At 49.2% G+C, this 15,037-nt stretch overlaps 1 protein-coding gene across 1 annotated transcript in view; it reads right to left on the bottom strand.

Annotated features, from left to right (window-relative positions):
• Positions 1–8,974, bottom strand: part of FGF5 (fibroblast growth factor 5) — a gene marked incomplete at both ends in the record, with an annotated part of 32,378 nt that extends 23,404 nt beyond the window's left edge. Inside the window, one exon of the mRNA XM_081332131.1 lies at positions 8,575–8,974. Coding sequence (XP_081188257.1) covers positions 8,575–8,974 — 400 coding nt within the window. The remainder of the gene's footprint in view (positions 1–8,574) is intronic.
• Positions 8,975–15,037: the final 6,063 nt, after the last annotated feature.

The raw sequence follows: 15,037 nt of genomic DNA, 5'->3' as shown, positions 1-15,037 counted from the left end.
AAAGGGCAGCCACAGAGGCACTCGACCAAGTTGTACCCATGCGGCCCTTGACCCGACGCGGATCCCAACGGGCCCCATGGTTCTCCATGGAGCTCCGCGAGATGAAGCGTCGGAGACGGGGCCTAGAGAGCTGTTGGAGGTCCAGCCGATCCGAATCCGACCGGTTACGACTAAGGTCGTTTACGAGAACTTATCTCGCAGCATTGAGGGTGGCTAGGTCTAACCACTTTGCCACCCTCATTGCGTCCGCAGATAATCGCCCGGCCGCCCTGTTTAGGGTGACTCGCTCTCTCCTTAATCAGGAGGTGAGGGAGGAACCCTTGCAGGGTCGAGCCGAGGAGTTTAGTCGATTTCTGTCGGACAAAATCGCTCGGATCCGGACCGGTTTGGACTCCGACTGGGCAGAGTCTGACGAAGAGGATACGGGCGGTCTTGTCGATTTAATCTGGGAAGAGTTCGATCCTGTGACCCCTGAAGAAGTGGACAAGATCATGAGGAAGCTGAGCTCCACCACGTGTTTGTTGGACCCGTGCCCCTCCTGGCTGACTTATGCAGCCCGGGAGGGGACACGAGGCTGGCTCCAGGCAGTGATTACTGCTTCTTTGAGTCAGGGTAGTTTTCCCGCCGCCTTGAAGGAGGCGGTGGTGAGACCCCTCCTCAAGAAACCTGCCTTGGACCCAGCAATTTTAAACAACTATCGTCCGGTTTCCAACCTTCGCTTTTTGGCGAAGGTTGTTGAAAGCGTGGTGGCGCATCAGCTCCCTTTGTTCTTGGAGGAAGCTGACTACCTAGACCCGTACCAATCGGGTTTCAGGCCCGGGTACAGCACGGAGACGGCATTGGTCGCGCTGGTGAATGATCTCTGGCGGGCTCGGGACAGGGGTTGTTCCTCTGTCCTAGTCCTTTTAGACCTCTCAGTGGCTTTCGATACCATCGACCATGGTATCCTGCTGCGACGTCTCAGGGGGTTAGGAGTGGGAGGCACGGTTCTCCAGTGGTTCTCCTCTTACCTCCTGGGACGTTCGCAGTCGGTGTTGGCAGGGGGGCAGAGATCGACCCTGAGACCTCTCATTTGTGGAGTTCCTCAGGGGTCGGTTCTCTCGCCTCTCCTGTTCAACATCTATATGAAGCCGCTGGGTGAGATCATTCGTGGTTTTGGAGTTGGGTATCACCAATATGCTGATGATACCCAACTTTTTATTTCTACCCCAAACCACCCCAGCGATGCCCTCGACGTGATGTCCCGTTGCCTGGAGGCGGTCCGGGTCTGGATGGGGAGGAACAGGCTTCGACTCAACCCTGACAAGACTGAGTGGCTGTTCGTGCCGGCATCCCGGGAAATTCCGATTATCCCATCATTGGCCATGGGGGGTGAGCTATTACCCCCCGTAGATAGGGCCCGCAACTTGGGGGTCCTTCTAGATTCACAGCTCTCTTTGGAAGAGCATATTGGAGCTGTGACTAGGGGGGCCTTTGCCCAGGTTCGCCTGGTGCGCCAGTTGCGGCCCTATCTAGACCGGGATGCCTTGCGCACAGTCACTCATGCGCTCGTGACCTCTCGTCTAGACTACTGTAATGCTCTCTACATGGGGCTGCCCTTGAGGTCCACCCGGAGACTCCAGCTGGTGCAGAATGCAGCCGCGCGAGTCGTCTTGGGAGTTTCCCGATACTCCCATGTTACACCTCTGCTCTGCGAGCTGCATTGGCTACCGGTTGCTCTCCGGGTGAGGTTCAAGGTGTTAGTTATGACGTACAAAGCCCTTCATGGCATGGGTCCGGATTACCTACGGCAACACCTGCGACCGGCGTCAACTTCCCTCCGTCCAGTGCGCTCCCACAGAGAGGGCCTCCTCAGGGTGCCGCCGATCAAAGAATGCCGATTGGTGACCCCCAGGGGGAGAGCGTTCTCTGTGGGCGCGCCAGACCTTTGGAACAGCTTACCGGCTGAGCTCCGGACGGCCCCCGACCTTCGCTCCTTCCGGCGCAATCTTAAAACATTCTTTTTCGAACAAGCTGGCCTGGTCTGACGGGATGGGGTTGGGTTTTTAAAATTAGTTTTTAACTTAATATGTATTGATTTTATGGGCATGATGTTTAATGGTTTTTTAATGGTTTTTTAATTTTTGTATCTGATTTTTATTATGTATTGCCCTGTTCACCGCCCTGAGTCCTTCGGGAGAAGGGCGGTATAGAAATCAAATTATTAAATTATTATATTATTATTAAATTAAATTAGTCCAACCCCCTGCTCAGGCAGGAAGCCCTGTACCATTTCAGACAAATGGTTGTCCAATCTCATCTTTAAAACTTCCAGTGTTGGAGAATTCACCACTTCTGGAGGCAGATTGTTCCACTGGTTAATTGTTCTAACTGTCAGGAAGTTTCTCCTTAGTTCTAGGTTGCTTCTCTCCTTGACTAGTTGCCATCCTTTGCTTCTTGCCTTGCCTTCAGGCGCTTTGGAGAATAGCTTGACTCCCTCTTCTTTGTGGCAGAGATTGGAACGCTGCTATCATGTCACAACTTAATCATTGTCTCACTTAGCCACAGAAACTTTGGGCTCAATTGTAGTCGTGAGCTGAGGACTACCTGTATTCGGCCTTGATGGCAATAGAGGACAGAATTGGCCAGGATGAACCTTTGGAAAACTCCTGAGGTTTGCTAGACCATTTTTGTAAAATATTGGCCTTGTTGAAGAGCTGGCCAGAGATCTATTCTTCCTGCTTCAACTGCAGTATTCTACATCGCATCGATATTGATGCTCTTTAGCCAAGCCTTTTATTTACCCAGCAAGAACTGGAACATCTGCTGAGCTCCTCCAGCTGAGGGGAAAAAAACAACCCTTGTGTCAGCAATTCCCGCGATTCACCCCAATTTATTCAGTCTCTCTCACTTCCACTGCATTTTTTCCCTCTTTTGAGTGCCTTGTTTGAATGACCCTCAGTGTTATATATATATATATATATATATATATATATATATATATATATATATATATATATATATATATATATATATATTGTATTCCCTCATTTCTTTTCACTAGCTGTCTTCCTGCAGATCTGTGGGTAGGCAACTCCCATCATGCTCAGCTATGGGCCCTGCTGGCTGGGAATTATGGGGCTTGAGCAATAGAACATCCACATGTGGGGAAAATCAGCACTATTATAATTTTAAATACTTGTAAAATAAACACCAATACAGGTAGTCCTCAATTTATGATCACAATTGAGGCCAACATTTGTCACTAAGTGAGACAGTTGTGAAGTGAGTTTTTCCCATTTGATGACTTTTCTTGCCACAGTTAAGTGAATCACTGCAGTTGTTAAGTTAGTAACATGGTTGTTAAATGAGTCTGGATTCCCCATTGACTTTGCTTGTCAGAAGGTCGCAAAAGGGGATCACGTGACCCCGGGACACTGCGATCATCATAAATATGAGTCAGTTGCCAAGCATCTGAATTTTGATCATGTGACCAGGAGGATGCTGCAATGGTCATAAGTGTGAAAAACAGTCATAAGTCACTTTTTTCAATCCCTTGTTTTTAATTTTGAACTGTTGTAAGTCAAGGACTACCTCTATATGTTTAGGCCATTCCACCTATTAAAAGCACTTGTCATAATCATCCCTCTCAATTTTAAAAGGAGGGGGAGTTAAATCAGTATCGTCTCTTCCTGGAACACTGGATAGTCAACACAATTTTGACTTAAGACTGAGAAATTGCATTCTGCTGGGCAGAAAGTTTGCCTTCTGCCACACATTGATCAGATGGAGGGGCAGATGTTTGAATGCAGAACTTTCTTGCTGGTAAGGACACTGAATTGGCTTTCTGGCATTAGCTGAGTCTTAGCACACCGTAGTTAACAGAATTAACAGTGTTAGAAGGGACCTTGGAGGTCTTCTAGTCCAACCCACCGCTCAGGCAGGAAACCCTATATACCATTTCAGACAAAAGGCTGTCCCATCTCTTCTCAAAAACCTCCAGTAATGGAGCACTCACAGCTTTTGAAGGCAAGCCGTTCCACTGTTTAGTTGTTCTCACTGTCAGGAAATTTATCCTTAGTTCTAGATTGGATCTCTCCTTTATAAGTTTCCATTTGTTCCTTCTTGTCCTGCTCTCAGATGCTTTGGAGAATAGATTGTCCCCCTCTTCTCTGTGACAGTCCCTCAAATATTGTAAGACCGCTGTTATGTCATTCCCTAGCAGTCCTTCATTAGAGCAGACATATCCAATTCCTGCATATGTTCATATATTTTAGCCTTCAGTCCCCTAATCATCTTTGTTGCTCTTTTCTGCATTCTTTCTAGAGTCTCAACATCTTTTGTGGGGTTTTTTTGTGTGGCAAACAAAATTGGATGCAATATCCAAGTGTGGTTCTGGGGATGTGGCTAGTGAATCCTGGGAATCGATACGCCGCTACGTGGGAGATGCCCGGTCTCTGGAAAGAGCTGTTATCTTCATCTCAGCTATTTTAAGAGGTGTGGACTTCAACTCCCAGAGTTCCCAGTCAGCACACTTTTGCAGCAACACAGCCAGCATGCTGGCTGGGAAATTCTGGGAGTTGAAGTCCACACATCTCAATTGGCCAAGTTTGAAAAACACTAACCTAACTGGCAAGAGAATGGTGATATCAAAATATGACTCAGGAGATAAGGATTTCCCCAAATCATTTTTAGAGGTTGTGGGAATACAAATCATAGCCCAGCAACTGAGGAATCACAAGGCAGCACAGGGGCAGCTGTAAAGAACTGTATCCTAAGGCACAACCTACATTTGCTTCCCAATTTTATCTTTTTTTGAAATTTAAATGGTCCAAAATTGTTCGAGGCCTTAGAAATCTCATATAAAACAGAGAACCTGGACATTTCTTTAGGAATTGGGCCAAATAAACATACCAGTAAATGAACTGCAGAGTGCAGTTTTCACCAAAGTGGTTCCCTCTGGATGTGGTAGGATTCCTGTTAAAAGTCTGGATACTGGATACTGGCCAGGTATCCTGCATTAGTAGTTCTGGCACATCTGGAAGGACCCAGTTTAGAAAATGTTGGTTAAGAGCAAAGGCTGGCAACTTTAAGACTTGTGGACTTCAACTCCCAGAATTCCCCAGCCAAGCGCCTGAATTTTGATCACGTGACCCTGAGGATGCTGCAGTGATCTTAAATTGAAAACCAGTCATAAGTCACATTTTCCGGTTTTGTTGTAACTTTGAACGCTCACTAAACAAATGGTTGCAAGTGGAGGACAATCTGTGTAGCCAACAGTCTTAAAAAAATAATTCTTAATGACTATATAGTAGTCCATTCAGCGAAGCAGACTGGATTTATGAGATGCTTTGATAGATGTTAGAAGGGATGCGATGGCTCGAAGGTCGGCAGTTTGGCGGGTCGAATCCCGAGTGCCATGTAACAGAGTGAGCGCCTGTTACTCGTCCCAGCTTCTGCCAACCTAGCAGTTCGAAAGCACGTAAAAAGGCAAGTAGAAAAATAGGGACCCCTACAGTGGGAAGGTAACAGCATTCTGTGCGCCTTTGGCATCTAGTCATGCCGGCCACATGACCACGGAGATGTCCTTGGACAAGCGCTGGCTCTTCAGCTTTGAAACGGAGATGAGCACTGGCCCCTAGAGTCGGAAACGACTAGCACGCATGTGCGGGGGAACCTTTACCTTTTTAATAGATGTTAGGGCCACAAGACATTCTCTTTCTTAGGTGCCATTTCCTCGATTTTTCATGCCAGCCAGCCACTCTCAACCACTTTTTTTTTCTTTTTACGACTCTGTAATCCCTTAATTTGGGGGTAGAGTCGGGGAGACTTGAATGGAGCTGAACATTTACTGGCCAGATGCCCTGCCTGATGCCTATGTGGGGTTCACAGCAGATTTTTTTCTTTGCTCCCTGAGAGAGAAATTAGTGCAGGTTCGCATCCCACCAGGCTCAAGGTTGACTCAGCCTTCCATCCTTCCGAGGTAGGTAAAATGAGGACCCAGATTGTTGGGGGCAATAAGCTGACTTTGTAATAATGCCGCTTGGGGGGTGTATGAAAGCCCTAATAAGCAGGCATATACATAGAATGAAGGCTACTGCTAAGCTTGTAAGCCGCCCTGAGTCTTCGGAGAAGGGCGGGATATAAATGGAATTAAAATAAAAATAAAAAATATCTGCTGCTAATTAGGACTGAACTCTCAGCCTTCCAAAGGGGAGGCAAGCGTCTTCACCGCTATGCTGTCATGCTTCAGCAGATTGTCTTCTAGATATGCCCAGATTATAACTGCCAGAATGCTTCGATAGGCAATAGAAGTGAAGATTATCATTTAATTGTTCCCTCACAGAGAGAGATACCTTGGGGGGTATCATTTCAATATGCCAAATATTTGGGATGGGAGACAAACTTCCCAGCTATTGCCTGAAGTGGTACAGTTCAGGAAAAACATGTGACGTTGCAAAATATATCAACTGCGCCTTGTGAATTGTAGTCTATAGTAGAGGCCCCCAACCTTTTGGGCACCAGGGACTGGTTCCGTGGAGAGAGGTTTTTCCGTGGACCGGAGGGGGTGTGGTTTTGTGTGCTGCCTGCATCCCGCAGATGGGGCTTTGCTTGTTTGTGTGGACCAGTTGCTGGCATGCCACAGCCTGGTACTGGTCCACGGCCCGGGGATTGGGGACCCCTGTTCTAGAGGAATGCCTTTCACTTGTCCCCCTTCATTTGCACCATGCATTATTTGCATTAGGGCCCCTTTCAATGCTTAGTCCTTAACTTGTTGTTGTTGTTAGCTGCGAAGTCGTGTCCGACCCATCGCGACCCTATGGACAACATTCCTCCAGGCCTTCCTGTCCTCCACCATCTTCTGGAGTCCATTCAAGCTCACGCCCACTGCTTCAGTGACTCCATCCAGCCACCTCATTCTCTGTCGTCCCCTTCTTCTATTGCCCTCGATCTTTCCCAGCATTAGGCTCTTCTCCAGTGAGTCCTTAACTTACAACTATTCATTTATTTATTTATTTATTTATTTATTTTAATTCCATTTATATCCCGCCCTTCTCCGAAGACTCAGGGCGGCTTACAAACTTAGCAGTAGCCTTCATTCTATGTATATGCCTGCTTGTTAGGGCTTTCACACACACCCCCAAGCGGCATTATTACAAAGTCAGCTTAATTGCCCCCAACAATCTGGGTCCTCATTTTACCTACCTCGGAAGGATGGAAGGCTGAGTCAACCTTGAATTGACTCAGTAATAAAGTAATTTAGTGACCGTCCAAAGTTACTTTTAAAAAAAAAAGTAACTTAGGACCGTTTTTCACACAACCGTTGCTGCATCCCCAGTCACGTGATCAAAATCCAGACACTTGACAACTGGCATGTATTTATGAGGATTGCAGTGTCCCCGGGTCACGTGATCCCCGTTTTGCAACCTTCTGACAAGCAAAGTCAACAGGAAGCCAGATTCACTTACTAACTTAACAAATGCAGCGATTCCCCTTAACTATGGCAAAAAGAAGTTTTAAAAACGGGGCAAGCTCAGTTAACGGCCTCCCTTAGCCACACAAATTTTGGGTTGCCCGGTTGCCATCGTACACACGGAGGACTAACCTGTACTACGTTCTCTCAGATGTTTGCATTGGATTCTGTGATGGTTTTTGTAGTCACAAGCAACACATTTCTTCCATAGTTACACCGACGTCCCCCTGACCTCACTTGGGTCTTGCCTCCAAGCAGGTCAATGAAATAACAGCCTATGCTGTAACGTTTTCTCTACCTGGGCAAAATTCTGTCTGTTTAAAACTGAATAGAGTCTCGACCTACTTAATAGGAGACTGATGCCCTGGAGACATAAGGAATATTCAAGATTTCAAGAAAGCACAAACAGCACAATCGTAAGCTTCCCCCCCCCCCCAATTATTATTGTAACACTTTCTGGTAATTTTCATATGGACTGCTTATCCATATATTTATCAATGCTTTGCTCAGAAGCTTGCCCTGGTATATCTTCCATTGTCAGTTTATAAGCCCTTTATTTAGACCAGGGGTTCCCAACCGGGGTTGCGAGAGGATATTCCGGGGTGTGTGTGTGTGTGTGTGTGTGTGTGTGTGCGAAAACTCGGCTTTTCAAAATTATAGCGTATGCGCATAATTCGTTGCCATTATTTCAAACTTTTGTAAGGGGTGGGAGAATATATCGGAAGCGTTCCCGGGCTGCGGGGTATAATAAAGGTTGGGAGCCGCTCTTTTAGAGAGAATCACCCCCCTCGTCCAAATTTCAGCGCCCAGTGCTTAGGATTTTCCTTGACTGAACCGCAGCGAAATCCCAAAGGCGTTGGAGCACCTGAATTAACTCGCGGAGCGCATGCAGCGGCGCTTCCAAGCTAGAAATTCCCTAGGCAGAACCGAGAGGAATTGCTCAGGGTCTTGCACCAAGCTAAGGCAGTCTTAAAACTACATAAATTAAATATTTTTAAGATGGACTTGAAACTCAGGCTTGCAACCAGGCGCGCGGGGACGGCGAAGTCAACCCCCCCCCCACTCCACGAAATGCAGAATTTAAGCGACCGGGCTGGCCCCGGACTTCGCCCAGCACTTACTTAAGAGGCTGTCTTGGTGGGAGCCGTTGACCTGGCCATCCGGGTGGATCTGGAGGTGGAAGCCGATGCCCACCCTGCAGTAGAGGCTGCCGGTTCGACGCCCGGAGGGACTCCACTTAAAACTGCTCATCTCCGCGCCGCCGCTTTGAACTCCCGCGGAGGGGGAGGAATAAGAAGAAGGTGCGGGAAAGGAGGAGGAAGAGGAGGAAGAGGAGGAGAGAGACGAAGTGGCGGGGCGATTTCCAAGATTGCTGCTGCTGCCGCTGCTGCTGTTGTGGTGCTCGGCCTCTCCAAATTGCGCCCGAGGGGGCCGCGGGTGCGCCAGAGCCAGGAGGATCAAGTGGCTAAGCAAGAGGAGGAGGAGGAGGAGGAGGTGGCAGCTGGAGAAAGGCAGGCTCATGCTTCCAGCCCGAGGGACGCGCCTGGCATTTTGGAGGAGGAGGAGGAGGAGGAGGAGAAGCGGCGGCGGCGGCTGCTGCTGCTCCCGCCGCTGCTGCTGCCGCCGCCGCCGCCGCCGCCGCTGCTGCTGCACCTTCGGGGCGGCCGGCCGTGCGCTCCGCCGCGCTGGGAAGGCGGCATAGTCGGCCCGCGAGAGGGAGAGCGCGGTCCGAGAGCGCGGCGCTGGCACGGAGATATTTATAACCCGGGTGATCTCACAGCTCTCTCGACATGCCTGGAGTCTAAAGGAGGCTCGCTTCGGCAGACCTTCCGAGGCGGGGTGGGAGTGGGGGGCGGGGGGGTGGGAAGGAGGGGGCGGAGGTGGAGACGCGTCTCGCAGGACCACCGAGGAGGAGGAGGAGGAGGAGGAGGAGGAGGAGGAAACGGCGAAGAAGGACGCCGGGCAGGCGAGGGTCACCCCTGGTCACAGCGGAGAGCGCACTTTTACACACCAGCCGCGCTTTTACGCACCAGCTGGTGGGTTTGGGTTTGCCTCCCGCCGGGCAAGGGAGGAAGAGAGGGACAAGAGCCGGGAACGGAGTCGGGGATCTCTTTTTAGCGAGGGGTGGAGGCGGGTGCCAGGATGCCCCCCCCCCAGAATCGCTGCAGGCGGTGTAGTAGGGCTTCATGGAAGCGCGGTTCGGTCCCGACATCTCCATCTTGCGCTTCTGGGTGGCTCTCCAAAAGGAGGAGTGGATTGAAGGTGACTTGCACGGTAGCGTCCGGCGGAATCCCCTGCTTCGTGATTTGATGATTGCCCAACTTTCTCAACTTGCAAGATGCGTGGACTTCAATGGCTGGGGAATTCTGGGAGTTGAAGTCCACGCATCTTCAAGCTGCCAAAGTTGAGGAAAAAAAATACCGGCGTGGAGAGGTTTTACAAAGTGCGGTGGGGAGAGAGAATTCAGTGGAAGAGTTAAGAAGACACCTGTCCCAGGAGCCCTTAGTCGCGATGACAACGAAACCTCGAGGCTCGGTGGCGGGGTTTACACGAAAGGAAAAGAAGTCTGGGTTGCATTTATAATCCCTGGGCTTCTACATTCCCAGTCCCGATTGACTAGATAAGATTCGGATCGGGCTGCGCACAAAAGTCGATCTAACAAAGCAACCAGCACCGCGATCCTCAAGACGGCCTGTCGTGGGGGAGGGGGGGGGAAACAGGTATTTCATTATCTCATAAGGCAGGCTTGTTGGCTGGGGATTATGGGATTCAGAGTACCAAGCGCACGGTTGGTTGCAGCCTGAAGTTGCGAGGCCGTTTCGGTCTGCATCAACCAGGTAGGCCAAGATGGGCGGGAAAGAGGCAACATCGGTGGCGAAAGTTTGGAGCGAAACTATCAAAGGGTAAGAATCCTTTTATAAGCCTGGAAAGTCTCGCTGGAGCAACGATTCCAGGTGGAAAATCCATCCAGGCCTGGAATGGCGAGTCTTCCGCTGACTCAAACGGATAAACCTGGATTATTTCTAGCTGACACCAGCCGGTTAACTGTAATACCGTTCTGCGCATGCTCAATTGGCTACATCCCGGGGTGTTTCCCGCCCCCCCCCCCCAGTTTCCAGCGCCGCAAATGACCCAAAAAACACGATCTGGGTTTGAAGTGCGGGAAACGTGGTGTAGCTGTTTGAGCTTCGGGACATTTGCGCTTCTCTCTCTCCCCCCCCCCCACTTAGCTTAAAAGCGCTGTGAATTAAGGCACGTTGCAGCGCTGGTCGTCTTTCGTGGCACCTACAATCCGTGTCTCTCATTTCACACCGTGGGTCAGAGGGCTTCTTCTTGTCCCTGCGTTCGGTGAAAAGCGTGGACGATCCACTCTCCGTCACCCGTTTTAGCTTGGCTAGAGTTAACCTGGGTTAGATATTCTTCTGGCATCGGGCGTTGCCCGTCTGATGAGCTGCAGCAGGGTTCACCGATCAGGTTAGTCACCTAATCGCGTGGAAACGTGTCGTCTGAAGGTAGCCAGAGCGTGGGAAGGACTGAGACCTGGGCGGACATCGCTGGCAGCGCCGTATTGGGGAGGCTTCCTCCTTCAGTCACCAGTTACCTCGCCGGACTCCTCCCGGGGTGGTTAGACGACAAGTCCCATCACCCCAGCCTTCGGCCCCAAAGCCGGGTGATGGGAGTTGTAGTCAACCCCAGACGCGCCCGGGTAGCAGGGACGGGCGCAGCGCGTCCCAAGGTCGGAGAGGCTCGAAGGCTGCTTTGTTCTGCGCCCTGCGCGCTTCCAGCCCGGCCGATGAATTATTCACCCGACGTGGCGATGATGCCCGAGCCAAAGGCGCGCCCGCTCCTCCGCTTTGCCAGCCGCCGCCGCCTCCTTCAGTCTCCCTTTGCCCGGCCCTGTGCGTGAGACCTTGGCTGTCTCCTCTCTCCAGCACCGACCAAGAAGCCCACTTTTGCTGTCTGGTGAGGGTGGCTGGATGCCTAACTCACCCAAGTTGTTTGGCCCGCTTCTTGTAAAAAAACCTGAGGAGGGTGTTATTCCTCGGGGATGAGAAGGGAATGAAATTATCCGCCAATTCACCTTTTTTTCGGGCCCCATTTTTGTACACACTGCACCGTACACAGCCACAAGGGAAGTTCCCATTTTGGCCTGTCATGGTTAGCTTTAACTGTGGTCTGTTGGCCACAGAACCGTTCGTGGGTGATATCAAGGAAAATCATGGTTTGTGAAATGCAATTTGAATCTCTCTCTTTCTCTCTCCCTCCCTCCCTCCCTCCCTCCCTCCCTCCCTCCCTCCCTCCCTCTCTCTCTCTCTCTCTCAGAAGTTGTGGGAGCTTCATCACTGGAAGCTTTCAAGAAGAGACTGCACTGCCGTCTGTCAGAAATGGTGTAGGGTCACCTGCTTGGGGGGGGGGGGGTTGGACTAGATGACATCCAAGGTCCCTTCCAACACTGTTATTCTATTCTATTCTATTCTATTCTATTCTATTCTATTCTATTCTATTCTATTCTATTCTATTCTATTCTATTCTATTCTATTCTATTCTATTCTATTCTATTCTTCTATTTCCTGTTTCTGTTATTCTATTCTATTCTATTCTATTCTATTCATCTATCTAATCTATCATCTGTCTTTCTATCCGTCCAACCATCCATCCATCCCTATCCATCTCTCTCTCTCTCTCTCTCTCTCTCACACACACACACACACACACACTGAGGTCACCTTATCACATTTGGAAGACCTGGCAAGTGGCCTGCATTTATGGTAGTTTGCAGCATCCCACAGTCATAGGACCACAATTTATGTGTTGTTGTTTTTTGCCGGAACTGGCATTTAATTTGCTTAATGACTCCAGCATTCACTTAACGACTGTAGTATTCACTTAATGACCACTGCCAAAAAAGTCATAAAAGCAGGTGTGATCACCTGGTGACCTGCTTAATGACTGGCATGAGTTAAAAAGTCTGATTTTAGACTCAGTTACATTGTAAGTTGAAGACGACCTGCATATCTTCCAATGAAATACAATTTATTTTCTCTTAAGGACGATTGATCACTAAATAAACTTTAAATAAACGATAAAGGAGAATGTTTGTAGCTTGACATGAAGGCCCCTTGGTGCTCTCTGAGCTTGGTTGTTTTCTTGCAGACATTTCATCAGGGGTGTCAAACTCGCAATGTCACGTGACGTGTTGCGACGTATCGCGACTTTTTCCCCACTGCCGGCAATGGGGCGGGCGCGGTTTCGGCATGACAGCAGGTCTGCAACCCGCGGCTCCGGAGCCGCATGCGGCTCTTTCAGCCGCCTCCTGCGGCTCCCAGTCCTCTGCCATGTGTAGTCCCCCCCAAAACAAAGTGGGACTAAAAAAGTTCAACCAATCAATTCAAATATGCAGGGCAGGTGCATATCTCGCCTTGGCTCCACTCTTCAGTCAAACTCTGTTCTGCACATGCACGCATGTACGCGCATGTGCACACATTTTTTGCGGCTCCCAGTTTTCCTTTTGTGAGGGAACCGGTTCCAAGTGGCTCTTTCACTGTTTCAGGTTGCTGACCCCTGGGCATGACGCATAAGGTCCATGGGCCAGCAGTTTGTCACCTCTGCATTTCATGACCCAAACTAGGTGACATCATGAGTGCTAGCTGTAAGGATGTAACATTGGAAGTTAGATAAAGAAGTGATGTTTACAAGGATAGAAATAAATGGAGCCTGGCAAACCACTTGTATATAAACAAAGAGCAAAGCCCACTCCCTTCCAGCACTGATGGTGTTACTTAATTGGATAATGAAATGTCTGCAAGAAAACAGCTCAGCTTAGCAAGCAGCAAGAAAGCCCTCATTTTACTGATATTTGCCGAGTTCTTTCATCTATCATTTATACCTGCATACACAGAGAGACTCCAGACCACACGCCTTTGGCTGTAGAACATCTTTGATCAGCTTCTTTGTTGAAGAATTTTCATCCAGAGTTGTATCACACACACACACACACACACACAGAGAGAGAGAGAGAGAGAGAGAGAGAGAGAGAGAGATTGATTTAGATCAGACATGTCAAACACAAGGCCCGGGGGCCGGATCCGGCCCGCGAAGTGGTTTCATGTGGCCCCCTAAGCCATCCTGGAAACAGTGAGGGAACGGCCCCCACTGCCTTGGCCCTGGCCCAGAGACCCTCCTCTTGCCAGAGACCCTCAGATCTGTCCCACTCCTGCCCAGGCCCCCATAGGCGCCCTTGATGCGAACGATGTAGAGCTGGCCACGCCCACCCAGTAGGCCATACGCACTCTAGCCACGCCCACCCAGTAGGCCACGCCCACCCTGGCCATACCCACCCGGCCCCCTGAGAGCAACCACAATGCTGATGCAGCCCTCCATGAAATTGAGTTTGACACCCCTGATTTAGATTGAATGTAGCAAATCTATATTCCGAAGATGCGGCAATTTGTTCGAAGAATTCTACCCTCCGTTTTGTAAACTGGTTTTTTTAGGTCTTAAGTACAAGAACAAGCATTTTTATATTCTGGCAAATACAGTATCTGCAATCTCCCCATTTCTTGACATTTTTGCACCCAGCCATCTGGGTCTTCTCGTGCTATTTTAACCCTTTTTGCGCCAAACCATCTGTGTTTTCAAATGTCCTCGTAATAATCCATTTTTTGTTTTTCTGAGCAAAGGCTTCATCCGCCGAAATGACAGTGCAGAGCTTAAAACTACAAAACCCACGAAGAACGGGAACGAGTGTGAGCCTGTCGCAAAGTCTTCTTATCTGGATTGCGCAGGAGAAATTAGCAAAAGAAAACAGCCCAAACAGATGGTTATTTTCTTTGTCAGTTTGATGAAAATGTCCCAGTTCTTTTCTGCTTGAGCTGGAACTTCAGTTAATAGAACTAAGGGACTTTCTCTTAAACTTAGCAATATACACCACGTATTGTCAATTACAGCCACAATTTAGCCCAAAATTTGTGAGGCTAAGGGGGGACGTGTGTGAAGTGAACTTGGCCCCATTTTACGACCTTTCTTGCAACAGGTGCTAAATGAATCGCTGCAGTTGTTAAGTTAGTAACACCATTCTTTAGTGCATCTGGCTTCCCCATTGACTTTGCTTGTCAGAAGGTCGCAAACGGGGATCGCGTGACCCTGGGACACCGTCATAAAATGTGAACCCATTTTCCAAGCGTCTGGATTTTGAACCCGTGATCGTGGTTCAAATGGTTGTAAGCCTGGTAAAACAGCCATAAGTCATTTTTTTTCCAGCGACGTCGTAACTTGGAACGGTCACTAAAGGAATTGTTCAAAGCCAAGGACCGCCTCCTATGCAGCCCTGCGGTTTCAAAGCACATGGATGTGTCCACGCAGCATCTGTCTGTAACTCCTTAAACATCTGTTTTCCTGGGATAAGCAGTTTTGTTATGAACAATGTAAAAGAGGACTATTGAGATGTGCTGATCAATAAAGTAAGGCAATCATTAAGACAAAGAAAGCAAAAATAGAAAACTGTGGTGTGTGCCAACATTTGTTCTGTACCAGCCTGCTACCGGCCCTGCAGAAAAGGCAACCCCTTTACAAACGGCAAGAGGC

Source organism: Vipera berus (genome assembly GCF_964194415.1).
Source record: "Vipera berus genome assembly, chromosome: 7".
Taxonomy (NCBI): Eukaryota; Metazoa; Chordata; class Lepidosauria; order Squamata; family Viperidae; genus Vipera; species Vipera berus.
This window is presented reverse-complemented; position numbering and strand designations above follow the sequence as displayed.